The following is a 27586-nucleotide window of genomic DNA, read 5'->3' as shown; positions in this document are numbered from 1 at the left end:
TAGAGATTAAGAAAATGGAGATCTTCCCTCCTCCCTATCACCTCCCTACCACATGCTGACAAAACATTGAAGTCTCAGTTCCTCACTGGTGAAGTACAGCAGCTTTTCACGTGGATGGTCTCACAGTTGGACTCAGGCAAAAACCTCAATCTCATGGAATCACAGAACTGTTTTGGTTGGCAAAGTCCTTTGAGATTATCGAGCTCCAACCTCTCTCTTACCTGCATGGAAGAAGGAGTTGATTTGGATCTCTCACGGGCTCTCCCAGCTGCAGGACCACCTGCCTGCAGGAGCCTTTCAGCTGAAGAACATTTGCTGCTGCAGCTTCCACCTGCATGGTTGGGAGCTGGGTCATGCCCCGAGGTGGCTGCACCTGCAGCAGCGCTGGGATCACACCCGCTGGCCACATTCAGTGGGGCAACAAAAGCCAAAGGAGGAAAAACATCAGGTGATGTTTCTGTAGAGAAAACTTGACATGAAACCTCAATGGTTTGCACATTCCTGCTCCCATTTGGATTGGGAACCTTGGGAAGAGGCCATTTGGGATGTGAGAGCCTCTTCTGGAGGGGTGGCTTGTGCACTGGGAGGTGCTGTGCACTACCTGGTCTCTGGTTAACCTTCCTTTCCATGTACTCAATGAGAGCAGTGTGCTGGATTTGTTTCAGCTCCATCCTGGAGATGCCTGAACTGGAAAGTGCCCTCCCTCTGTTCTCCAGAGCCCCTCTCCTAGCTGCCACTCTATCCTGCTCAGTGATTTCATCCCTGACCTGACCCCAGGATAGGTCCTTGTCTGCTAACTGATCCAGCTTCTCAGGCTCAGAATAACACAGTTTTCTTTGCTCCTTGGTCACCCTTTTCCTTCCCCCTATTCGTGTCACTTGTGGCCTCTTAATGTCCTCATCTCTGCTGCAACTTTCCATGGGTTCTAGATGGGAAGGGGAGCAAGGAGCAGGTTTGGCATCCTCACTTGCACTGGATAGGGAGAAAGACCTGAGATGCTCAATGGATGGCCTTGTAGAGGGCTTATGTCGCAGTCTGATGGGCAGACTCATCTGTAAGTCTTTCCTTTTAAAGGAGGTTTCTCTCAGGACCTTCTTCTGAGCCACTTTAAGTTTCTCTCTGTAGTCATTCTTGAAGCTCTCCTCCATGGATGAAGCAGGACTCCCCAGAAAGAGATCCTCAGCCTCCAGCAGCTCAGCAGTGCTGCACCGAGGGTGGTGGCTGCTCCTTTGAACCTGATCTCTTTCCCTTTGTACCTCAAGACACCATGCTGAGGCAGGGTGGCTGCCTGCTGGAAATTCCTTTGGTGAGCTCCTCGAGTCCTCCTGACACTGGGTGAGCTTCTTGTGGTGCAGGACAGTGGTGGGCTTCCCCCCAGAAAGATAGTAAAGCATGGGAGTCGTCTGCCTGGTTATCTGCGCTCCAGCAAGATCATCCTGAAGCTGTCTGAAGAGCTGGTTGTGAACTTCAGGTTGATGATTCTGGTAAGGACCAGGAGGTTCTTCTGGTCCTAGATGCCTGCTGTTATCAGCCTGGTTTTCTTGCTTAGCTTTGTGCAAAAACTGAGATGTGCAATCTTCCTTTGGTCTGACAAGGGACATTTGGTCAGCACTGTCATAGCATTGCCCACGGCCCTGATCCAGCTCCTCACAGCCAGGGTTCTCCATTTCTACAGCATCATAGCTGGAGGGCAGCGATGCCCTCCGCAGTCTGCCTTGCTGATTCAGGAGTGCTTCCCCAACACCACTCCCCATTTTTCCTTCAGACTCACAGCACTGATTTCCACCTGCACAACCCTTCAGCTTCCAGGAAGCATTTTGAATCAGGAGGCCATTCTGCAGGTGCTTTGAGGCACCACTGTTCTCAAACACATCTTGATCCAGGTCTGAGTGCGACTCAGCTCCGTGTGGGCACAGAGCACAGGACGAGGATCCTGTTGGCTGGCAGGGCTCTGGCACCATGCCCTGCAGATCTGCCTCTCTGAAGGTTGGCTTATGTACACCGCAGGGACATTGTTTGTCTTCTTGTGTATCATTAACAGAGCTGGGGTTGGCATGCACTGGGTGATAGGACTTGGAGTTCATCACTTGAGGAATTTTATAAGCCTGGACTGAATTATAAACAGAAAGTATTTTGGGGACGTTGGCCACAGAGTCAGTCTTTAAGTATTCTTGAAAAATGAATGAAGAAGGTCTGCTGAAGATGTGGGGGTTGCTTCTCTTCACAGGTTGCTGGGATGGGCTCCACTCCCCATCTTCCTCCACCTGTAGCCCCTGAGTTTTTGCCGTAGGCACCTCGCTGGTGGCATCGACAGAAGGGCCTTTGTTCTCCAGAGCCTGTCCCCTGACAGCCATCACACCTTGCTCTGCAGCTTCACCCCTGCCTTGACTCCTTGGGGCATCCCTATCCACCAGCTGCTTGTCCTGCCCGCACGGAGCTGGCTGCCCGCCGCACTCCCTGTGGCTTCCAGAGCTGCGCCTCCCTCTTGAGTTCTCCAGCTGTTTGGTGACTTTGTAGCTATCGAGTCGGGTGGGAGGAGAAGGTGGAGGTGCCCCCAGAGCTCCCTGGCTTAAGGTCCCTCGGGCAGGAGTGCTTCCACCAGCAGGGCTGGTGCTGTGGGGGTTGCTATGGGTGCTGAGGTCTGGTGCCTTGTGTGGCTGCTGGCATCTGAGGTCAGAGTTTGCTGTGCTGAGAGGAGAAATACCTCTCACGTAGTTTGAGTCCATGTATGGTCCCTGCTCTGGAGGCAAGCAGCAGCTTTCCCCATAGCATGATGGGGTGGGGTACTCTGGAATGTTTGATCCCCCTGAGAAGGAGCTGTAAGCAGAGTCTGCTCTTCCAGGGATGTGCAAGAGGTGGTCTGCACTGCTGATGGACTTCACTGGTGAGAGATGGTTACTGTTTTCAGGAGGCTCTATCAGCTCTCCGCTTCGCCCACCTCGCCTGTGAGTCCATCTTTCTATCTCATTCCCAGATGAATCCATGTTGAAACATTTCCAGAAATCAAAGTCTCATGAATGGTCCACAAGCCAGTTGTTAGAGAAGCACATTTTCCTCCATGGCCACATGCCAATAACATCCAGAGGAACCTAAAAAAAGGGAAAGAAAAACAGATGAAAAAGGCTCAGTGGGAGGATTCTGCTGGCACCTGGGGAGGTCAGGCAGCAAGCATCACACATGCACACTCGAGAGGAGAAGCTGAAAACAGTATTTAGAGTAACTAAAGTTAATTTCTGGCTTCGTTAATTATCAGGATCTTGCAAGGATGATTCTTTTGTCTATCAGACACAGAGCAATCAGGTCTGCAAGAACAAGTTCTTTAGGTCTTCATTTGAATCTAAAAGACTACAAGTAAAATTAGAAGGTGCCCTCTCAACCTGATTGTAAAACACCAAGGGCTACAATCAAATCTAGTTCCTGAATCTGCCTAAAAATAAATCCAAGGGGTTGAAAATCCCAGCTCAGATGCTGCTGACAAGAATCTGGCCCCAGCCTCTTGCCCCTACCCTTATTCCTTGCTGAGAATTGATCAGATTACCTCTGGGGCTGCTCTTCTCCAGGCTCAACAGCCCCAAGGTTCTCAGCCTTTGCTCCTCACAGAGCTGCTCCAGGGCCCTCAGCAGCTTTGGAGCCTCCACTGGACTCTCTCCAGCAGTTCCCTGTCTCCCTTGAACTGAGGAGCCCAGAACTGGACCCAGTACTGCAGATATGGCCTCACTGGGGCAGAGCAGAAGGGGAGGAGAACCTTCCTCAACCTGCTTGCCGCATTTTTCTTAAGGAACCCAAAACAGTCTTGAAAACCTTCAGGGACAAGTAAAACCTTCAGGGACAAGTAAAACCTTCAGGGACAAGTAAAACCTTCTGACACAATGCAAACTGTTCCCAGATCCCACCAGATTGTTACAGGTCTGATTCCTTCAAAAGGGTTCAACTCCCCAGACCTTCATCTTCCCAGTACTCTACTTCTGCAGTGTGGCCTCCTAAAGCTGGCAGAGAGAGAGGTTCCAGGGCTGAGATTGCTGCTTAATCAAAAAGCTTCACATTCCTGCCTTGTTTCAAAGACAGTCCTGGTATCATTCATTTGGAGCCAAAGGAAGAGCTGGGGCTGAGCCAAAACACACAAGTTAATCTATGAAGAAAGCTGGGACTGGTGGGGCTCAGTGAAGAAGTTAAGTGGCTTCTGGGAAGAGAAAGCAGAGTTATGCCAGGCAGTGGGAATTTCTGCTGGGAGCTGTTGGAAACTTCAGTCAGAAGTGGCCTCCAGGATGCCTGGAGAAGTTCTGCCTTTAAGGGATGATCTAAAATGCAGCTGTGGAATTGAATTCTCCATACCTGACTAACAGGGTCACAGAGGAAATATGAAGCATCAGTGGCTGCTGATGACATTCCCCATCCTCTCCACCACAAAGAACTTAAAGAAATCAAAAGCTCAGGTGCCTGGTGAAAGGGAAAAACTTGGATCTCCCTGAAGGGAAAGAAAAGCAGCAGAGAGGATAATTGCAGTGACACTAAATGCAGCCTGGGACTGTACCCCAGTTGCTATCACACTGCTGTGACATCAAACTGCACTTGAGAACCTGGCCCAGCACTGAGCTATGCAAGCTGGGTGGTCTCTGGAGGTGCTGGGGACCAAACCCTGTGGGAACCACATCCCACAAGGGAACCAGAAGGCAGATTCCTCTGTCATTCTTCTTGTGTTCCAGTGGAACCCCTCCAAGCAGCTCTGCTGTTCCTCTGTTGCTATTAATAGACTGAGCCAAGTCTGTGCCTGGGATGTGCTGGCACCACTCCACTGGAGTGAATAGAGCCACCTTGATTTACAGTGAGAATTTGGCTCCAGCTTTTGACAGCTAAGTGTAGAATCTAAACACAGTTGTGCTGTGATTGGTGTTTATCAAGACAAGAACTCTCTTGGTTGCCCAAGACCTCTTTTCCCTCGTTATTTCAAGCTCTCTCTCTGTGGTGTGACCATAGGATGGCATGGGGTGGAAGGAAGCTTAAAGTTCCTCTAGTCCATCATTTGCAGTGAGGTCAGCAGCACAGTGGAGAATTTTTGTCTCAAGTTGTTTGTGATGATACCAGAAATAGCAGGAAATATCATTTCAGTATCTAAGAAGGTGAGGTCAGGACACCTGACTTGGAAACAGCAGCAGCAAGCACCAAGCCCTCATTTGTGCCAGGTGCAGGAGGACAACAGCTCAGGGGACATTCCCTCCTCCATCTCCTCCTCCTGTCTGAGACTGCCTGGCTGAAGCTGCCTGCAGCCATTCCTTGTGCTCTGTGGAGAAGTGCTGGATAAGCAAGAGGACTTTCCCCACCACGTGTTGGGTGTCCTTTGGAGCCACTCTTGCAGGGCTCAGAGTTTTGCATTTTTCTTTTATTCGAGACCGAGTTCCTAATTTCACATCCTCAAAGTGAGTGAAACCCATGAGAACTGAAACTCACAACATCCACACACAGTCTTCTCCAGAAGTCTGCTAAAGCTCATCTCAGGGAAAGCCTGTCACATAGAGTCAGAGAATTGTTTGGGTTGGAAAAATCCTCTTGTAGCCTCAAGTCCAACCATCAACCTAACACCACCACTGCCACTGCTGGAGGATCACTAGGTGCATTTGGACCAAACTTCTTTCCATGGAAAAATACCTCAGTGGCAGACCTCTCACCTCCTCTGTTTAACACAGACCTGGAGTTCCTTAGATCTGCACACAAAGGTCCAAGCTGCACACCCAAGCACAGCCCAGACCTCCTGTGTTTTTGTCAGGCTGACCACCACACCGAAGTGCCACCAGCCTGGCTGTGTCCATGGGGAGAGGTGAGGTTGGTTCTTCACACACTGAGAACTTTAGCATCTTAAAGATGAATGAATGGTTGCACAGTGGCTGTGATTTCAGGTCTGCCCTTGTTCAGTGATAGGGATTGCATTCATGGAATCACAGTATCACAGTATCACCAAGGTTAGAAGAGACCTCGAGGATCTCGAGTCCAACCTATCAACACAGACCCCATGATTAGACCATGGCACCAAGTGCCACGTCCAGTCTCCTCTTGAACGCCTCCAGGGATGGTGACTCCACCACCTCCCCGGGCAGCACATTCCAATGACAAACGACTCGCTCAGTGAAGAACTTTCTCCTCACCTTGAGCCTAAACCTCCCCTGGCACAGCTTGAGACTGTCCCCCCTTGTTCTGGTGCTGGTTGCCTGGGGGAAGAGACCAACCCCTTCCCGGCTACAACCACCTTTCAGGTACTTGTAGAGGGCAATGAGGTCTCCCCTGAGCCTCCTCTTCTCCAGGCTAAACAATCCCAGCTCCCTCAGCCTCTCCTCACAGGGCTGTGCTCAAGGCCTCTCCCCAGCCTTGTTGCCCTTCTCTGGACACGTTCAAGTGTTTTGATGTCCTCATCCAGTCCAACCATCAACCACCCTCACCAAGGCCACTAAGCCATGTCCCCACAGGTTTCTTGAACACCTCTAGGGATGGGGACTCCACCACCTCCCTGGGCAGCCTGTGCCAATCTCTGACTACTCTTGCAGCAAAGAAATTGTTCCTGATATCCAACCTAAACGTTCCCTGGCACAATTTCAGGCCATTTCCCCTCATCCTATCACCTGATACTAGGGAGAGAGATGTTTCCTAAGCCCTGGAAGCAGAATGTTCACATCCACATATTTCAGGACCTATGTGCAAACCACCTTCTCCTTCACTTGGAAAAGAAAAACATTGCTGCACTTAAGAGCCAGCTGACACAAACAATGCCCTTATTGTTCTCCTCAGATGGTAGGTGGTAGAGCACTCTCATGGACTACTCTGGGTTGCAGAAATGCCCTGGCAAGGCTGGAATACAACGTGCACATTCCAGACAGGCTCACAATATTTTCTTTGTAAACCTCTGAATGGGGGGGGTGGGGGTGGGGGGGGGAGTTAAATTAAAAGTCTATCAAAAGCAAGAACACCAAAGGTGATGCATTGATGACATGTCACTCTGTGCCCAAGGAAGGAGTAAAGCCACAAGCCACCTAGGAAGGTCCAAAGTTTGTTTGTTTCCTTTCAAAACCCCCCAAAGGCAAACGTGACTTCCATCCACTGATTTATTATATTTACTCCACAGATTCACAGAGTGCATTGGGTTGGAAGGGACCCTCAGAGGTCATCTTGTGCAAGCCCCCTGCAAGTCAGCTGGGACACCTCCAACTAGATCAGGCTGTCCAGGGGCACAGCAAGTCTGATCCTGAATGTCTGCAGGGATGGGGCTTCAGCCACCTCCCTGGGCAGCCTGTTCCGTTGTCTCACCACCCTCACTGTGCAGAACTTCCTCCTGATGTCCAACCTAAATCTCCCCTGCTCCAGTTTTAAACCACTGCCCCTGGTCCTATCCCCACAGGCCCTTCTGAACAGACCCTCCCCAGCCTTCCTGTAGGTCCCCTGCAGATATTGAAATGCAGCTCTAAGGTCTCCCTGGAGCCTTCTCTCCTCTGGGCTGAACAGCCCCCATTCTTCCAGCCTCTCCTGGCAGGATGGGTGCTCCAGTACTACCTAGGACACCCAACCCAGAGCTCAGCCCTCTCTGCAGAGCAGTCTGCAGATGCAAAGCACACAACCTGTGTTTTAGGGAGCTGAGATCAGCAAGATCACAGAGGGGAAGCAGGGTGTCCATAGGGAATGGCACTTGTCTGACACTTCCCAGCAGGCTGATGGCTGAGGAAGAACAAAACCTGGATGACCCGGGACGCTGTGTACGTGAGGCTGGGCTGTCTCTGGGCTAAGACAATGATGTCATGTCTTAGAAAGCTGTTCCAAGTTTCCTCCATGAAAATAACAGGGGTGGGAAGTAGTAGTAAGGCAGCAGTGCCAGGAAATTCCCAGTGTTCCAGCACGAGCTGTACCTTTTCTCATCTCAGGTACATGACCAAACACCAGCCCCAGCGTTCGGTGCAGGTTCAAGTCCTCCTGAAGTCTCACACCAGTCACTTCCTCAAGCTCTCAGTGCCAGGGGGAGCTGCTTTGTGTTGCACAACCCTGAATTCCTTCTGACCAGTTTAGGAGGTCAAAGCCTCACGTCTCCGCGGCAAATTAACTCTACACAGAGGCAAACCACTGATTCTAGACTGGAGGCAGTTAAGAAGTTACCCTTCCTCTATAGGCAGCCTTTCTTCTCCTCACAGTAGGCTCTTGTTTGACCTTATTTAGACTGTGTTAGGTGCTGCTAATCGATCCATAACTCACCTGTAGTGATATACAATGGCTCACTCCTCAGCAACACAGGGATTTTCTTCATCAAGCCTCTGTTTTTTTTTTCCTTCACAACCCAGGACAAAGAGTCCCAGCACCAAGCACAGCCACGCAGAACCCTTGCATGCTTCTGCAGTTCCCTTCAAGCATGATCTTTCCACCAGAAGCAAGGAGGAGTATTTTCCTTAAGGAACACAAGCAGAGTTCATGCCTTCATGTGAGACTGGGGTGTCTGGGTGAAGAATGGTCATCCAGAAAACCAACCAGGATTCCTCCTCCAAACCACCTGAGATGAAGGTGATCCCCTGCCAACAGGTTGGCATGTGGAAAACTTAGACGATTAAGGTTGGAAAAGACCTCTAAGATCATCAAATCCAACCATCAGCCCAACATCACCACAGCCACTAAACCATGTCCCCAGTGTCACATCCATGTTTCTTGAACACCTCCAAGGATGGGGACTCCACCACCTCCCTGGGCAGCCTGTTCCAATCCTTGGCCACTCTTGCAGCAAAGAAATCTTTCCTAATCTCCCACCTAAACCTCACCTGGTACAACTTGAGCCATTTACTCCTATTACACAGAATCACCCAGACTGGAAAAGACCTCAGAGATCATCAAGTCCAACCTATTACCTAACACCTCCTGACAACTAAACCATGGCTCCAAGTGCCACATCCAATCCTTTTTTGAACACCTCTAGGGATGGTGACTCCACACCTCCCTGGGCAGCACATTCCAATGGCCAATTACTCTCTCTGGGAAGAACTTTCTCTTCACTTCAAGCCTAAACTTCCCCTGGCACAGTTTGAGACTGTGTCCTCTTGTTCTGGTGCTGGTTGCCTGGGAGAAGAGACCAATCCCCTACTGGCTACAACCTCCTTTCAGGTAGTTGTAGACAGCAATAAGGTCTCCCCTGAGCCTCCTCTTCTCCAGGCTAAACGCCCCCAGCTCTCTCAGCCTCTCCTCACAGGGCTGTGCTCCAGACCCTTCCCCAGCCTCACTGCCCTTCTCTGGACACATTCAAGTATCTCAATGTCCTTCTTAAATTGAATTTTCATGCTGGTGACTTGGGAGAAGAGCCCAACCCCCACCTCACTCCACCCTGCTTTCAGGAAGTCCTTTCCCAGATTCAAATAGCTATTTCTAGCTCAGAGCTATTCCTACCAGAGTTCCCTCCCACACAGATGAGCTGCATGGCAATGAAGGTGCAACCCACAGCTCTTCACCCATATCAAGGCCCCATGGTGCAGCTGCTCCCCAGGCAGCGAGAGCGGCCAGCGCGCGAGACGCAAAGCAAACAGCATGACGAACCTACCACTGTTATGTCATGTACCTGCTCGTGAGTGACCTGCTCCTTATCAAAGGTAAACTCCTGATGTAAATATTAGCCCAAATTCTTCAGATTCCAATGGCTTGCACAGTCCACAGCACCTGACCCATCTGCTTCACAGACTGTGAAATCCCAGCGCTACCGATATGTCACTGCTGAGGCTTGCTTGAGCAGAAAAGCCTTCCTGGGTACCCAAGAGAAGCCATGGAATCATGGAATGGTTTGGGTTGGAAAAGGCTTCTAAGATCATCCCATCCAGTCATCAACCCAGCACCATCACTACCACCAAACCATGGCCACAAGTGCCATGGCCACGGGTTTCTTGAACACCTCCAGGCATGGGGACTCCACCACCTCCCTGGGCAGCCTGTGCCAATCCCTGACCACTCTCGCAGCAAAGAAATTGTTCCTCTTCTCCAACTTAAACCTCCCCTGGCACAATTTCAGGTCAATTTGAGTTTTGATTGGACAAGACCTTTAAAGTCATTGAGCTCATTCACTGCCAGATCACCACTAAACCATGTCCCTAAGCAGGAGAGGCTAAAATCTTGTGGAAGATGAGCAGAGTGCCTCTGGTATCACAGCCACCTTTGGTACATCAGCCCTTGCTGATCTAGCACAGGCTCCCAGATCTCCATCCAGGACAGAAATCCACACACACACACTCATGACACAGATGACCTACACACTCTCAATGACTCCCTCTCTTGCTGAGACATGAGATGTCTGAAAATCAAAGCTGCTGCTTTGACCAGGCTCTGAAACATCCAGAAACTGCTGACAAGTGTCTGAAGTCTTCAAATACCATCATTTCCACATGACTGTTGAAAGGGTGAGGGAAATGAGAGGATCCATCCAGGAAAGTGTGGCTGGCTGATCCTCTTTTTGCCCTCTCAAAGTCACCATTTCTCTCTCAGCTTCTTTCATTTATTTTCTTTAAAGTACACATGTTCCCTTTATTACCCTTTTTTTTCCAGCCTATAATCAACACTTTTATCCCTGAGGACTTCCAGCTTCAGGTTTCAAACAGGAAGGCAGCAGACGAGAAGGTATCAGATGACACCTCCTTCAGAAGACTGGAAAACACATGTTCTGCTAATCTGTGGTTTCCTTACAAGAATTTCTTAAGACTAAACCCCAGGTCCCTCAGTTAGTGCAATTTCCAGGCCCATCATGCTCTCAGCTGCCAAGGATATCACATAGCAAAATCCAAGGACATCCTCCCAAGCTGGAGCGCCGTACCCAGTTCTGGAGCCCCTCTTACAAGAAGGATCTGCAGGTGCTGGAAGGTGTCCAGAGAAGGGCCATGAGGATGAGCAGAGGGCTGGAGCTGCTCTGCTGTGGAGACAGACTGAGAGAGTTGGGGTTGTGCAGGCTGGAGAGGAGAAGGCTCTGAGGAGACCTTCTTGTGGCCTTTCAGTATCTGAAGGGGACTACAAGAAAGCTGGGGAGAGACTTTTTAGGGTGTCAGGGAGTGATAGGACTGGGGGGTATGGAAAAAAACTATAAATGGGGAGATTCAGCTTGGATGTTAGGAAGAAGTTCTTCCCCAGGAGGGTGGTGAGACACTGGCACAGGATGCCCAGGGAGGTGGTGGAAGCCTCATCCCTGGAGGTTTTTAAGGGCAGGCTGGAGGTGGCTCTGAGCAACCTGATCTGGTTTGTGGTTTCCCTGCCCATTGCAGGGGAGTTGGAACTGGCTGATCCTTGAGGTCCCTTCCAACCCTGACAATTCTATGATTCTAAGCTTGGCTTACACAGACCCAGTGGGAAATTTACCCTGTTACTGGGAGTCAGGGAAGGTCAAAGTTTCAGCCAGTCCCAAAGCAGTGTCTAAAAGGGGTGTAGATGAAGTTTATGCCTCATGTGCACGGAAATAACTGTCATCAGTTTGAGGAATGTAAACATTTCCAGTAAAAACCAGTCAGACCTTCTGTTTTCTGGAGCTATGGAGGTCTCCTAGGTCATGCAAGAGGAATAAAATAATAATGCACCTCAATATTTCTTTTGGGAGGAGAGGGGAGGAAGCTAATTCTTCCTAAACTTCACCCAGCTATGCGCAGCTTTCTATGGAAGGAGAAGATTCCTGCTGACTGGCATGGGACCTCTCCTTGAGCCATCATGCCAGAATGGGTCCATCCCACAGCTTCCCTGGAATGATGACATCTCTCTGCTGGACATGAACATTTGGCATCTCAACACCACATGTGCTTGGCTGCTGAAAATCTATGGCACAGATAAAATGCTTTTGGACCCAAGGCCCTACAGTCCACTCTCTGGCCAAGGATTTAGTAAGGAAGATCAGGTTTGGCAAAGCCTGCCCAGCCTCGTGAGAGACCTTTTCTGAGCACCCAACAGAGTCTGACCTTTTAATTAGAGCACTCACCCACTACATACTTCTCCATTGTCCTTGAATTCCCTGACTTCCCTTATTCAGCCTCAACAATTTCTCTTGGTTTCCATCATCATGACCCTGGGGGTTTTTAAGGCCAGGCTGGATGTGGCTGTGAGCAACCTGCTGTAGTGTGAGGTGTCCCTGCCCATGGCTGCGGGGGTGGAACTGGCTGATCCTTGGGGTCCCTTCCAACTCTGACAATCCTCTGATTCTCTTCTATGACTCCCTGATCTCCTCCACACAGAATCAGAGGCACCAAACTTGTACTTTTGTTCCCACCTCTGAAGCACTTCACACCAAAAAAGCTTCAGAAAGCTTCATTCCAAAGATCTGCTTTTCTTTCCCAGCTTTCCCATTGGTTCAATTTCCTCCTTCCTTTCTTTCTTTCTTCAGCCCCATTTTCTTTCTTTTGCTTTTGGAATGAATCAAGTTCATTTGACACCCTCAATTTACCATCTATGCTGCTTATACAGGAGAAAAGGACCGACTCAGAAATGTTCTGGAGCATTAAAAAACTAGACTCTAAATATGAATAGAAGAATAGAATAGAATAGAATAGAATAGAATAGAATAGAATAGAATAGAATAGAATAGAATAGAATAGAATAGAATAGAATAGAATAGAATAGAATAGAATAGAATTAACCAGGTTGGAAGAGACCTTTGAGATCATTGAGTGCAACCTATCACCCAACACCATCTAATCAACTAAACTATGGCACCAAGCTCCCCATCCAGTCTCATGCTAAACACCTGCAGTGATGGTGTCTCCACCACCTCCCTGGGCAGCACATTCCAATGGGCAATCTCTCTTTCTGGGAAGAACTTCTTCCTAACATCCAGCCTGAACCTCCCCTGGTGCAGCTTGAGACTGTGTCCTCTTGTTCTGGTGCTGCTTGCCTGGGAGAAGAGACCAATCTCAGAGCTTTGGAAAAAAACCAACCCAAAACACCTTAGTGCTGCTGCTCATTTTCAGACATGTTCATAGAATCACAGAATTGCTTCAGCTGGAAAAGGCCTCCAAGATCATTGAGTCCAACCTCCAACTTTCACCATGGTCACTAAACCATGTCCCCAAGTGCCATGGCCACAGGTTTCTTGAACACCTCCAGGCATGGGGACTCCACCATCTCCCTGGGCAGCCTGTTCCAATGCCTGAAAATTCCTGTAGGATTAATATGGTTTATCCAGTAGCCTAGAAAACACACAAGGAAACAGGAGGAAGAATGATTTCACTGGGAGGGTGACAGAACACTGGAACAGGCTGCCCTGGGGGGTTGTGGAGTCTCCCTCTCTGGAGATATTCCAAACCTGCCTGGATGTGTTCCTGTGTGATTGCTCTATGTGCTCCTGCTCTGGCAGGGGGGTTGGACTGGGTGATCTTTTGAGGTCACTTCCAGCTACTAACATTCTGTGAAAATCAAACTAAGCAGGAAAAAGCCTTCACTAGTGCCCTCCTGCAACAAGCTTAGGAAGAAGGATGCTCTTTAAGGGCAGAAAAATACTCTTCCCACCCCTGCATGGCTCAGTGCAAATAGACAAGCAAGAAACCCAATGGATCAGGAGACAGAGGGAACCTGGAGCAACCTGATGTAATGGAAGGTGCCCCTGGCAGGGGGGTTGGAACTGGATGATCTTTAAGGTGCTTTCCAACCCAAAGCATTCTGTGATTCTATGACTGCTTTCTCCAGGATGGACAAACCATCCTATTTTAGCAGACAGCAAGAAAAGAGATGTGATTTCCAGAAGCAGGGTGCAACACCATCAGTGGTCACAGCAGCCTCAGAAAATGTTTTCCCATTCCTACCTTGTTGGCTGCTGCCAGCAAGGGTAGCCAAGAAAAAGCAGAGAAAAAGCCAATCCTCATAGTCATAGAATCAATAAGGTTGGAAAAGACCTCAAAGATCAAGTCCAACCTGTCACCCAAGACCTCATGACTACTAAACCATGGCACCAAGTGCCATGTCCAATCCCCTCTTGAACACCTCCTCACCCAAGACCTCATGACTACTAAACCATTGCACCAAGTGCCACGTCCAATCCCCTCTTGAACACCTCCAGGGATGGTGACTCCACCACCTCCCTGGGCAGCACATTCCAACAGCTAACAACTCTCTCTGTGAAGAACTTTCTCCTCACCTTGAGTCTAAACTTCCCCTGGCACAGCTTGAGACTGAGAGTCCTCCCTGACTTGCTATGGACTGCACCAAGCTTCCCACAGCCTAGGCATCAAGAGAGAAGAAAACAAAAAATCCCAGCCTCTAAATAGGTGAAATCCACTCCAAGATCTTCCTTGGACACAAGGTTGGACTCCAGTGTGACTACCAGTAGAAGCTGGTGAGCACTCTTTGTAAGACAGAGCTTTAAAACCATGTCCGCAGTTAACATGAATTAGAAACATCCAAGTGCTCCTTAAAAGCAGCTCCAGCAACTGCCACACACCCCACACCAAAAGTATTTACAGCATTTCATGGAGCACAATTTGCCTTTCCTGGCCTTTTATTATTGCTCTGGGAGAACAAACTCCCACTCAGTCTTCTGAGGGAGAGCTGCTGGGCTGGGAAATGCCATCAAGCCACCTTATCTTTTGAGGAATAGTGGTTTCCTGGCGGCTAGATTCACTTTCTTCTGTTATAAAACTATTCTCAGAGGCTTAATGGATGCTTCTGTCAGTACAGGTCAAGAGGCTCAGCCAGAAAGAAGCTGAGGACTCCAGTTTCTCTGGGCTGTTAATGTTTTCCACAGACAGATCTGCCATGAGAACAAACATTGCGGCTGTGGCTCCAGCTTTCACCCCGATCGATGTGGGGCTGGGTAAGGGGCAGTGCCCTGTGCCCAGCTCCCATCTAATCAAGTGGGATTCTGTGGTTTATTTCTGTGTCTCAATAGATGTGTGTCCATATTTAGATGATGGCCTTTGCTGGAATAAAGATGGATTTCACAATTCATTCCAGGCTCTTTCAGTGTGATGAGAAGCTCTCTGCTGAGCTCGGTGAGCTCTGGGCTGTGTGCAAGGAACCTCAGGGACGACACGGAGATGTTCACACTCCCTTCACTGCATTCCCAAAGCTGTTCCCATCCAAGGATCACCCACATCTAACAACTTGGACACAGAATCCCACCAGATTGCTCCTGAGTAAAGGGATGGCACAGCCAAGCTGGCTCACCCAGATCCTCCCAGAGAACAGCAGAGAAATCACCTCCTGCTAATTGGCAAACTTCATAAGACTAAACATGGACCAGGAGGAGACTGAGCCTGTGAGAAAGACAGGGAAAGGAAGAAGAGATGGGGCAACAGGGCTGCAGCCAACAGATCCATCTCCTTGTTTTACATAGAATCAGAGAATTGTTAGGGTTGGAAAAGACCTCCAAGGTCATTGATCCAGCCATTAACCCAATACAACCATGGCCACTAAACCATGTCCCCAAGTGCCATGGCCACAGGTTTCTTGAACACCTCCAGGGATGGGGACTCCACCACCTCCCTGGGCAGCCTGCTCAATTCCCTGACCACTCCTGCAGCAAAGAAATTGTTCCTAATCTCCAACCTATACCTCCCCTGGTGCAATTTCAGGCCATTTCCTCTGCTTTCAGCTGGTACTAGGGAGAAGAGATCAAGCTCCACCTGGCTCCAATCTCTTTTCAGGGAGTTGTAGAGAGCAATGACATCTCCCTTCAGCCTCCTTTTCTCCAGGCTGAACAATCCCAATTCCCTCAGCTGCTCCTCCTCATCCCTGTTCTCCAGAACCTTCCCCAGGTTTATTGCCCTGCTCTGGACCTACTCCAGCCCCTCAGTGCTCTTCTTGGAGTGAGGAGCCCAAAACTGAACCCAGGATTTGAGATGTGGCCTCACCAGTGCTGAGAACAGGAGGACAATCCCTGCCCTGGTCCTGCTGACCACACTCTTGTTGTTCCAGGCCAGAATGCTGTCACTCCCAGTGGGATTATCTTCCTTACCAGAAATTCATTTGATACCCCACAATGGGAAGAGAGCCCCACAGGATGGGAAGAGAGCCCTGCAACAGGAACAGGATCCATCACTCTTGCCTCCAAAGCCCTTCTGGCTACAAGATATTTTGTTAACTTACTATCCTCAACACACCTTGTGGCTCTGCCATTCTTTCACAGCACACTGCCAGCCTGAAATGCAATTAGCAAACCTTAGTAGCACTTCTATGTGGACAAATGAAGGGTTATGGATTAATTAATTTGGTGTTAAGCTGTTAGCTCTCTAACATTCTTATTTGGACATAAGAAACAGCAGCTACACATTTTCAGAGGGTCATAGGAGTTATCAGAGTATCAGTATCAGAGTATCAGTACCATAGTATCAATCAGGGTTGGAAGGGACCACAAGAATCATCTAGTTCCAACCCCCTTGCCATGGGCAGGGACACCCCACACTAGATCAGCCTGGCCAGAGCCTCGTCCAGCCTGGGCTTAAACACCCCCAGGGACGGTGCCTCAACCACCTCCCTGGACAACCCATTCCAGGGCTTCACCACTCTCATGGTGAAGAACTTCCTCCTCACATCCAGCCTGAATCTCCCCACCTCCAGCTTCATTCCATCCCCCCTAGTCCTATCACTACCTGAGATCCTGAGCAGTCCCTCCCCAGCCTTCCTGTAGGCCCCCTTCAGATACTGGAAGGCCACAATTAGGTCACCTTGGAGCCTTCTCTTCTGCAGACTGAACAGCCCCAACTCCTTCAGTCTGTCCTCACAGGAGAGGTGCTCCAGCCCTCTGATCATCCTTGTGGCCCTTCTCTGGACACCTTCCAGCACCTCCATATCCCTCTTGTATTAGGGGCTCCAGAACTGGAGGCAGTACTCCAGGTGGGGTCTCACCAGAGCTGAGCAGAGGGGGAGGATCACCTCCCTTGACCTGCTGGCCACACTTCTCTTGCTGCAGCCCAGGATCTGATTGGCTTTGTGGGCTGCAAGTGCACACTGAGAGCTCATGTTGAGCTTCCTGTCCACCAGCACCCCCAAGTCTCTCTCCTCAGGGCTACTTTCCAGCCAGTCCCTGCCCAGCCTGGATTTGTGCCTGGGATTGCCTCGACCCAGATGCAGGACCCTGCACTTGGTCTTGTTGAACCTTATGAGGTTGGCTTGTGCCCACCTCTCCAGCCTGTCAAGGTCCCTCTGGATAGCTTCCCTTCCCTCCAGTCTGTCTGCTGCACCACACAGCTTGGTGTCATGTAGTGGAGTTCCCATCCCTGGAGGTGTTCAAGAGGGGATTGGACATGGCACTTGGTGCCATGGTCTAGTCATGGGGTCTGTGGGGACAGGTTGATCTTTGAGGTCTCTTCCAACCTTGGTGATTCTGTGATTGGATGGGAAGGGACCTTTAAAAGTCACCCAGTCCAACCTCCTTGCAGTCAGCAGGGACATCTGCAACCAGAGCAGGTTGCACAGACCCTAAACAACCTGACCTGGAATAGTTCCAGGGATGGGGCATCCAACGCCTCTCTGAGCTATGTGGGCCAGGGTCTCACCATCCTCAGTGTGAAGCATTTCTTCCTCCACTCTGTCTCTCCCATTTTCAATTTAAACCATCTCCCCTTGTCCTGTCACTGCACTCCCTGATAAAGCCCTTCTCCATCTTTCCTCTTTAAGCACTGAAAGGCCACTAGAAGGTCCCCCTGGAGCCTTCTCTTCTCCAGACTGATGTCTTTCTCAGTTTAATTCATCCAGCTGTTAAAGATACTTGCAACCTGCCTTTGGGCTGAGGGAGGCAGCAATGGAATATCCAGTGACTGCAGAATGTTCTACTGGAGAAAGAGGCAAATATCCAACACATAGAGGACTCCATTTCTATTGGCCTGGCCCTTTGGCAAGTGTTGCCTTCCAGGACATTCCCATATCTTGCAGAATCCATAATCACTTATTCCTGACCTCACTAAACATCATTATCACTGGTTTCCATAACAAACAGTCAGCACCTGCATTTGCAGTCAAACAGAACCTGGAAACATCCACCAGTTAGATTAGTAGAGGTTTAATGGTTGGGGTGCAGGTTGCTTGGAGCAGCAGGCAGGAATTCAACACCTGATCTGCAAACAGCATTCAGAGCTGCTGCAAAATCCGCTGGGGATGGCAGGAGGAAAAGGAAAATGTGTCTCATTCTGGGACAAGGCAGTGCTCAGAGCAGTAATGAGACTTGAGCAAAGCAGCTGAGCCAGGGCAGTCCCTCAGCCCCTGACAATGGGTGAGGAATCCAAGAGAGAAGTCTCCTTAGGGGATCTGCTCTAACCCTTCACAGCCTTTAGTCCCTCTCCAAATAAAGTGTGACATTTCTCAGGTCTGCCTTTCTACATGGAGCCTGGAGATTAGGAAGAAATTCTTCACAGTGAGGGTGGGGACACACTGGAACAGGTTGCTCAAGGAGGTTGTGTGTGACCTCTCCCTGGAGGTGTTCAAGGCCAGGTTGGATGAGGTCTTCAGCAGCTTGATCTGGTGGAACATTGGATTGGACTGCCCCAGGGCAGGGGGGTTGGAACTGGATGATCTTTAAGGACTCTTCCAACTCAAACCAGTCTGTGATTCTATGATTTAATCTTTTCCATGGAAACTTTCCCTTCCAGTCCCCAAATGGATAGTTTACAACCTACCTTTCATTACCAGACTCTCCACATAGACACTGCCTATGCTGGAGGATCACCACATGCATTTGGACATGGCCCTGGGCAACCCAATCTAGTTGGAAGTGTCCCTGCTCACTGCAGGGGGGTTGGACAAGATGACTTTTGAGGCTCCTTTCCAACTCAAGGCAATCTGTGAATTAGGAGGAAGTTCTTTAGCATGAGGTGGTGGAACACTGGAACTGGTTGCCCAGGGACGTGCTGGAGTCTCCATTCCTGGAGACATGCAAGGTCAGGCTTGATGGGGCTCTGAGCAACCTGGTCTAGTTGGGGATGTCCTTGCACAGTGCAGGGGAGTTGGACTAGATGACCTCTTTGCCAACCCAGTGCATTCTGTGATTCTATGATTTCATCACCAGCCCCTCCACAGAAACACTGCCACTGCTGGAGGATCACTAGGTGCATTTGGACCAAACTTCTTTCCATGGAAAAATACCTCAGTGGCAGACCTCTCACCTCCTCTGTTTAACACAGACCTGGAGTTCCTTAGATCTGCACACAAAGGTCCAAGCTGCACACCCAAGCACAGCCCAGACCTCCTGTGTTTTTGTCAGGCTGACCACCACACCGAAGTGCCACCAGCCTGGCTGTGTCCATGGGGAGAGGCGTGGTTGGTTCCTCACACACTGAGAACTTTAGCATCTTAAAGATGAATGAATGGTTGCACAGTGGCTGTGAATTCAGGTCTGCCCTTGTTCAGTGATAGGGATTGCATTCATGGAATCTTTGTGCTTGGAAAAGCTCTCTGAGCTCATCCAGTCCAACCATCAACCCAACACTAAACCATATCCCCAGGAGCCATGGCCACAGGTTTCTTGAACACCTCCAGGGATGGGGACTCCACCACCTCCCTGAGCAGCCTGTTCCAGTGCCTGGCCACTCTTGCAGCAAAGAATTTGTTCCTAGTCTCCAACCTGACCCTGCCCTGGCACAATTTCAGGCCATTCCCTCTTGTCCTATCAGATCTTTCCCATGCAGAGACACAGAGGGTAAGCCCTGCAGTTCAGGTGGCCTTGTGTGGCCACATGTGCCTAAGGCTGCCTGCAACCAACCCTAGGTTAAACATTTCAAATGTGGTTTTAATATTTTCCCAGACACATCCTGCTCCTTCATCTGTTTTCCTGCTGACTGCTCCAGAATGTGCCTCTGGATGGGAGCAGACGAACTTGGGCAGCAGATGCTCTGGAAGAAACCCAAGAGCCAAATTAGTCCTTGGTGGAGGGGAAAGGACCAACAGAAACCACACCACTTCAGTGCTTCATTTTCCAACATTACATCTTCTTCTCCTACCACCCCCATTAACTCATACCTGGGTCTGGGTTGGCTCTTGCAGAATGTCTCTAATCATCCTTGTCCTGTGTGCCCAACAGGTCTGCAGAGCTGGGAGCTGAGCAGAGACCACCTGGTCAGATGCTGCCACCATACCCACAAGCAGCCATGGGCATGGAAACACTCAAACTACCTAGCACCGTACAAACTCTGCATCAAACCCTGGGAGGTCCTGGGAGCCTCAGAGGTCTGCACTCAGGGGTTCACTGAGCATGCCTCCCTCCCCAAAACCATCAGAGACCAAGGAGCAGTCACTCAGACTCTGGATCAGCAGAATCTGGATGTCCTACCAGATTTACAGCTAGCAAGATAAAAGCAACATGGAGCAACCAGAAAGTTATCGTCATTCTTTGCTTGCATCAAGCAATCTCCAGCCAGCAGCTGCTGAGTTAGAGAGACCCCAGACATGTCCATCTAAACCACACACATCGGCAGGACTTTTGAATCAGAGAATCAGTAAGGTTGGAAAAGACCTCTCAGATCATCAAGTCCAACATTCTACACCTACATGACCACTAAAGTGTGTCCCAAACTGCCACATCCACACATTTCCTGAACACCTTTAGGGATGGGGACTCCACCACCTCCCTGGGCAGCCTGTTCCAATCCCTGACCACTCCTTCAGTAGAGAAATTGCTCCTTTGGGTGAGCTACCTCCAAGAGCTGAATACACTTTCACTGTGAGCATAGCCAGAGCCAAGTCTCTACCTCCAATTTTCTCTTCAAAACCCAACTCCTAACAGTTTAGAACCACATTCCAGCTACTCCTGCAAAGGATCTGAAAGACAGCAGAAGAGAAGGGCAAACAGCAGAACCTGAGGTGTTTTCCACGCAGCTCATTCCATACCAGAGGTGGTTTCCCCAGTCTCTCACCTGGCTCTCCACACAACTGGGCTGTCTGGGAGGCAGCAGGGCAGCTGCAGGCACAGCAGGGGTGTTGAGGGTGCACAGGAGATTCTCACACACAGCTCCTCTCTGCACCTCTGGGTTCTGACATTGCCATGCAGGGCTTTGCAATGTCAGTGGGGAAGGAAGGGAAGCCAGCTGCAGGATCTGCTCTTTCATTATCTCCCTGGTCAATTATTAACCAAGGACCTTTTCTGCCCCAGCTGTTGGGCAGTGGCCACCACTCCCACGGAGCCACAACCAAAAAATTCTATGATGCTGCTGCTGAAGCCACAGCAGAGAGAGCAGGGGAGGGTCTCTTCCCCCGGCTCCCAAAACACTTCCTTACCCTGCATCCCATCGGGACAGCAGCACCACAATAGCATCCACTTGCTTGCAGAAGAACCTCAAACATGGCTTCAAAGAATCATTGAATCATTTTGGTCAGAAGAGACTTTGAAGATCATCAAGTCCAAACATCATTTAGCTCTACCAAGTCTGGTACTGAATCATCAGTATCCCAGAGGCTCCTGTTGCTCTCCTCGTGCACAGGAGATGTGGAGTTGACACTATTTCCAACCAAACAATCCCATCCTCTCCTGCTTCTGTGCAATAAACCAGGGATGGGTTCTGAACCAAAGCCACTAAAGGCTAGATCATAGCCTCACTGGGAATCATCTCCATAGAAGAGCATCTTCACTCCACCACACCTTGGCCTCTGCTGTCCCCAGCCCGGGGTCATAGCACACTGACCACAAACCCCCTTGCTCTTGGCCAGCCAGGAAGCACTATTAGACAAAAGCTACTTAAATCCAATTGAAAAGGGTTAGATTTAATCCAACAAAGTAGTTAGAATTGATCTTCTTAAATTCTGTCCTGCTTCCAGAGGGGGAGAGGAAAGGGTTGTGCAATAGAAGTTAATAGAGATCAAGGGAACACTGAAGCAATGTTTTATACTCTGCACAAGGCTTGGGGGGGATGGGGGAGGGAGAGGAAGGGGAAGCATGCTTAAAATATCTTTTGGGGTCTTATCTTCTCTTTTTTGAAGTGTTTTGTTCACAAAATGGCACAGGAGCCTTACAGATGGAAGCTTTCATCTGTTTCATGCGAGCCTGAATCAGCTCAAGCCTCTGCAATAAATTCCCTCCTGCTCCCCTGCCCCCCCCAGCTAGATGTGATGGAGCCTGATACCACATTTCATAACATCCTTATCTGCTGAGATGAATTCCTGCTACTTTCCAGCTGGCCTTAAAAAAAAAAATAATAAGCTGATTTTATGCCGCTGTGTTTTGTCCTCAGACTAAGCTGCCAACTGGATAATGCCCTGCAGGCAGCAGCTCTCTGATTTATTCAAACACTGGCACAGGCTCCCTGGGGAGGTGGTTGAATCCCCATCCCTGGGGGTGTTGAAAAGCCTGAGAGATGTGGTGCTGAAGGACATGGTTTAGCACCAGCCTTGGCAGAGGCAGGTAATGGTTTGATCTGATGATCTCAAAGGTCCTTTCCAACCAAAGCAATTCTACGATGACTGAAAAGAGCCTTTCCCGTTCCGCTTGAGGGGTGGGGTCAGGAGGAAGGTGGCAGGTGAGGAAGGGGCCAGGCTCTTTTCAGTGGCACCCACTGTAATAGCACAAGGAATAATGGATATAAGCTAGAACACAGGAGGTTCCACCTCAACATGAGAAACTTCTTTTCTGTGAGGGTGCTGGAGCCCTGGAGCTGGCTGCCCAGAGAGGTTATGGAGTCTCCTCCCCTGGAGGCTTTCAAAGCCAACCTGGACTTGTGCCTATGTGATCTGCTCTAGGTGATCCTGCTTTGGAAGGGGCTTGGACTGGATGATCTCTGGAAGTCCCTTCCAGCCCCTAGGACTCTGTGATTCTATGATGCTGATGTATTGGGGAACCTGGGGATTCCTTCCACATTTCCTGGTCGCTTGTGGCTACCTTCAGCTTCTCTGTGGAGGCAAGGAGCAGATGATTCCCAGTGGGACCCAGATGTAGGCTTTGGTGGGCAAAGCCACTGCAAAGGGTTCAGAAGCCATCCCTGCTTTACTGCACAGAAGCAGGGAGAGGCTGAGAGTTCTTCTGCAAGCGACCCCCCAGGCTCCTCTTCCAAACCCTGCACACAAGCAAACCATCCCTAAATCCCAAGTTCTTTTTTCCAGCAGCACATAATGTGACCATTAACTGGCAGAGTATGGAGAAGGGCTCCTGGCAAGTTACTCAGTAACTAAGTGGGTGTTTGGTCATTGCATTAAATGCTGTTTTCACAAAGCACTGCCTTGGTATCTGATCAAGTGCTCTGCAGCAGGAGCTGAGAGAGCTGCTTCCAACGCCCCAAGAAACGAAAACTACAACAATCTTGCACTGCATGATGCCAGTTTGGGAGTAAAAGGACAAACCTGAGCAGCTCCTCCTGCCAGGTCAGGAGCAAAAGCCTCAGCTAGGGGCAGAGATGGTGACATGGGTGGTGGTCCCCCTGCAGAGTCTCCCTTTGGTGCCAGCAAGTGTTGTGCAGCTGTGTCGAGATGACCGATGCGTCGAAGGGCTGCAAGCAAACCTGACCTGAGCCCTGCATGAGTAATGAAGGTTCACAACACACCACAGAGAAAATACAGAGAGCCAAAGTCACCTCACAGCTCACAAGGTTCCAGCTCTAACTCCTTCCTGGCCAGGGCACAGCAGGGGAAGTTGTGAATTCAGCAGCAAGGCTTTTAATTCTGGAGAGTTTGGGTTAGCTCTGGGATTTGCCGGGTATCTTTGTCAGGCTTGGCCCTGATCCCAGGGACCTCTGAGGATCATCCCATCCAAGCCCCCTGCTCATGCAGGGCACCCACAGCAGCTTGCCCAGGAGCACAATGCCCAGGGAGGGTTGGAAGCTCTCCACAGGAGACTCCACAACCTCTCTGGGCAGCCTGCTCCAGGCCTCCAGCAACCTCAAACTAAACAACTTTCTCCTCCTGTTCAGATGGAACCTCCTGGGCTCCAGTTTGTGCCCATTGACCCTTGTCCTGTCCCTGGGCTCTACTGGAAAACATTTGTCCCCAGCCTCTTGCCCCTCACCTTTTATCTCTTGCTGAGCATTGCTCAGATCCCCTCTGGGGCTGCTCTTCTGCAGGCTCAACAGCCCCAGGGCTCTCAGCCTTTCCTCCAGACTCCTCAGCACCTTTGTAGCCTCCAGCTAGTGGACTCTCTCAGGTAGCTCCCAGGCCCTTTGGAACTGGGGAGCCCAGAACTGCACCTGATTCTCCAGCTGTGGCCTCAGCAGGATGAGATGTTTTACTAAGACACTTAAACACATCAGAGTTGAGATGGTGTTCAGACCTCCAAACACAGCACAGCCCCTAGTTACTGTCTGGACAAGGACCACACACACATCAACTTTCAAGGGCCCTTAAATGAAGAGTCTCTTCTGGGTAAACCTGGGATGGACAACTACATTTTCTTACCACACTGTTACCAGGATAAATCCACTAAGAACTGGGGGACTCTCAGGCACAAACCCGACTTCCCTAACCCAAGGGTGCTGAAACATCCTTGAGGTCTTTTCCAACCTTATTGATTGTCTGATTTTGCAGGGTGGACAGCGACAGTAACAGCTCAGAGCAAATCACCTGAAGCTTTGCAGAACAATGCAAAGCCTGAGGACAATGCCCTGCCAGCACCACACTGTGTCACCTGCAGCGCTAACCCACAATGACCAACTGCTCCCAGGCAGCATTCCCACCAGGAGGATGGAGCAACCATGCTGCCAACATCATCAGCACACAAACCACAGGCAAAAGATAACAGGGAATAGAATAGACCAGACCAGATCAGGTTGGAAGAGACCTTCAAGATCATCGTGTCCAACCCATCAACCAATCCAACACCACCTAAACAACTAACCCATGGCACCAAGCACCCCATCAAGTCTCCTCCTGAACACCTCCAATGATGGTGACTCCACCACCTCCCTGGGCAGCACATTCCAATGGGCAATCACTCTCTCTGTGTAGAACTTCCTCCTAACATCCAGCCTAAACCTCCCCTGGCGCAGCCTGAGACTGTGTCCTCTTGTTCTGGTGCTGGTTGCCTGGGAGAAGAGACCAACCTCTGCCTGTCTACAACGTCCCTTCAGTAGTTGTAGGGAGCAATAAGGTCTCCCTGGAGCCTCCTCTTCTCCAGGCTAAGCAACCCCAGCTCCCTCAGCCTCTCCTCACAGGGCTGTGTTCCAAGCCCCTCACCAACTTTGTTGCCCTTCTCTGGACATGCTCCAGCAAGTCAACATCTTTCCTAAACTGAGGGGCCCAGAACTGGACACAGGACTCAAGATGTGGCCTAACCAGTGCAGTGTACAGGGGCAGAATGACCTCCCTGCTCCTGCTGGCCACACTGGTCCTGATACAGGCCAGGAGTAGGGTCACAGCTGCTTTAGGGTCCCCACTGCCACAGCAAGACCTTGCTTTACAAGTATCCATGATTAAACCTCCCCCTGCCTTTGTGGAGAGCACTGAACAATCATCCTTTGCTTTATCCTTGCATTCCATCACTGAGCAGCTGCTCTGGAGGGACAGCAGGAACAACACACCCCTGGGAGATGGGGTCAGCCACAGCCTCCCACTTCAACTTGATCAAATCATAGAACCACAGAACTGCTGGGCTTGGAAGAGACCTCTGAGGTCATCAAGTCCAACTGCTCCCTAGACCTCACAATCCCACCACCATTGCTAAGTCACTGGCACTAAACCACATCCCTCAGCATCACATCCTGACATAGAATCATAGAACTGTCAGGGTTGGAAGTGACCTCAAGGATCATCCAGCTCTAAGACCCCTGCCATGGGCAGGGACACCTCACACTACAGCAGGTTGCTCAAAGCCACATCCAGCCTGACCTTAAAATCCTCCAGGGATAGAATAGAATAGAATAGAATAGAATAGAATAGAATAGAATAGAATAGAATAGAATAGAATAGAATAGAATAGCACAGACCAGACCAGACCAGGTTGGAAGAGACCTTCAAGATCATTGCGTCCAACCCAGATGAGGCTGTCACCACCTCCCTGGGGAACCTGTGCCAGTCTCTCACCACCCTCATGGGGAAGAACTTCTTCCTGACATCCAATCTGAATCTACCCACTTCTATCTTTTTCCATTCCCCCTCCATTACCTAACACCCTAAAAATTCCCTCCCCAGCTTCTCATAGGCCTCCTTAAGATACTGGAAGGCTACCCAGGGATGATGTTTAATGACTAATAACATGACATGAAGGAGAAACCCCCCCAAACCAAAGAGAATTCACATCTGCTCTTGACCAGGAAACCCACCATGATCCACTGGGATCAGAGAAAGTGATAAGAGCAAGGCAGAAACCACATTCCCCTCTTGAAGACAACCACAGCAGCCCTCCATTCATCACTGCTAAGGAGCAACTGAAGTGCTCTCAGGAGATTTACAAGTCATGGAAACACAGGCTGAGGTTTGTTATCTCTACACTTAGAGGGTAACAACAATAGTAAATAGAGTCAAGAGTGGAAACGGGCAAAGGAGGCTGGACAAACAGCAGAGCTGAGGCTCATTTCATCTGTCCTTGGGCTCCTCAGTGTTTAGTTTATTCTGTGTTTTCAAACTCTGCTTCACAACCAGAAATATTGATGTACAAGGTGGGTTTCCTACTGAGAGCTAGGGCTGGCCCAGAATTCCAGCATGGTGGGGTTGGAAGGGACCTCTGGAGATTACCCAGTCCAACCCCCTTACTAAAGCAGGACACCCACAGCAGCCTGCCCAGAACCACAATAGCCAGGGTGGTTTGGAAGCTCTCCACACAAGGGGACTCCACAACCTCTCTGGGCTCCAGCACCCTCACAACAAAGGGATTTCTCCTCCAGTGATTCCTCAGCCATGTCCCACACAGCTGTGGGCAGGGCTAATTTAAACCCTCCCTTGCTTTGCAGCATTGATCTCCACGTCCATCCTCCCTCCCTGCCTTTTTAACTAGGTGTTGGAAAATGAAATCCCAAGGGAGAAGCAGCACAAACAGCAAATGCTGCCCCCCAAAACCCTCCCCATCACCCCTTGGGTTATTACCTTTTGAGGTTATTTTCATTACTTGGCATCAGCTGGGACACAGATGGCTGCTGGGGGTTGTTGGCCTCCAAAAGTAGGTCAATGGTGGCACAGAGACACAGGGAAAAAAATGAAATCAAAATCCTGGGGTTTACCCACCAAGCCCATCCAAACAGCAGCAGCCTAGCAAATAACATCCCTGGGAGCTCTCATCCAGCCCTCACAGACCTGGTTGCCCACCTGGCAACCCAACTAGCTCAGGTCCTGTAGCTACAGACACAGCTTCATTGTTTTACCCACAGAATCCAGGCATTCCTGCAGGAGTTCAGGGTTCAGCAAACAGAGGGGTTCCTGCCATTTCTTGTCATTTAGTGACTTACCAGGAAAGCAGAGAATCATAGAATTGTTTTGCTTGGAAAAGACCTCCAAGAGGAAGTCCAGCCACCAACCCAGCACCACCATGGCCACTAAACCATGTTCCCCAAGTGCCATGGCCACACATTGCCACAACACCTCCAGGGATGGGGATTCCACCACCTCCCTGGGCAGCCTGTGCCAAACCCTGACCACTCTTACAAGAAAGAAGTTGTTCCTCATCTCCAACCCAAACCTTCCCTGGCACAATTTCAGGCCATTTCCTCTCCTTCTATCACCTGCTATGAGGGAGAAAAGACCAACCCCCACCCGGCTCCAACCTCCTTTCAGGCGGCTGTAGAGAGCAGTG

At 50.1% G+C, this 27586-nt stretch overlaps 1 protein-coding gene across 3 annotated transcripts in view; it reads right to left on the bottom strand.

The window, feature by feature from the left end:
* The window catches only part of SHROOM1 (shroom family member 1), a 51351-nt gene that overhangs the window by 11030 nt on the left and 12735 nt on the right, over positions 1-27586 (bottom strand). The window contains exons 1-2 of one of the 3 annotated variants that reach the window (XM_068157860.1): positions 26884-27388; positions 222-3089 (exon numbers count right to left, since the gene is read on the bottom strand). In XM_068157860.1, coding sequence (XP_068013961.1) covers positions 222-2984 — 2763 coding nt within the window. In that variant the 5' untranslated portion in view covers positions 2985-3089; positions 26884-27388. Of the gene's footprint in view, positions 1-221; positions 3090-20801; positions 20931-26883; positions 27389-27586 lie in introns of those variants that run through there. The other 2 variants (XM_068157868.1, XM_068157853.1) reach the window with 2 other exon arrangements.

The sequence above is a fragment of the Melanerpes formicivorus genome, unplaced genomic scaffold, assembly GCF_026170545.1.
Source record: "Melanerpes formicivorus ecotype bairdi unplaced genomic scaffold, bMelFor1.0.p_v2 SCAF_2, whole genome shotgun sequence".
NCBI lineage: Eukaryota > Metazoa > Chordata > Aves > Piciformes > Picidae > Melanerpes > Melanerpes formicivorus.
The sequence above is the reverse complement of the archived record's forward strand: the minus strand, read 5'-3'. Positions and strand labels throughout refer to the sequence as shown.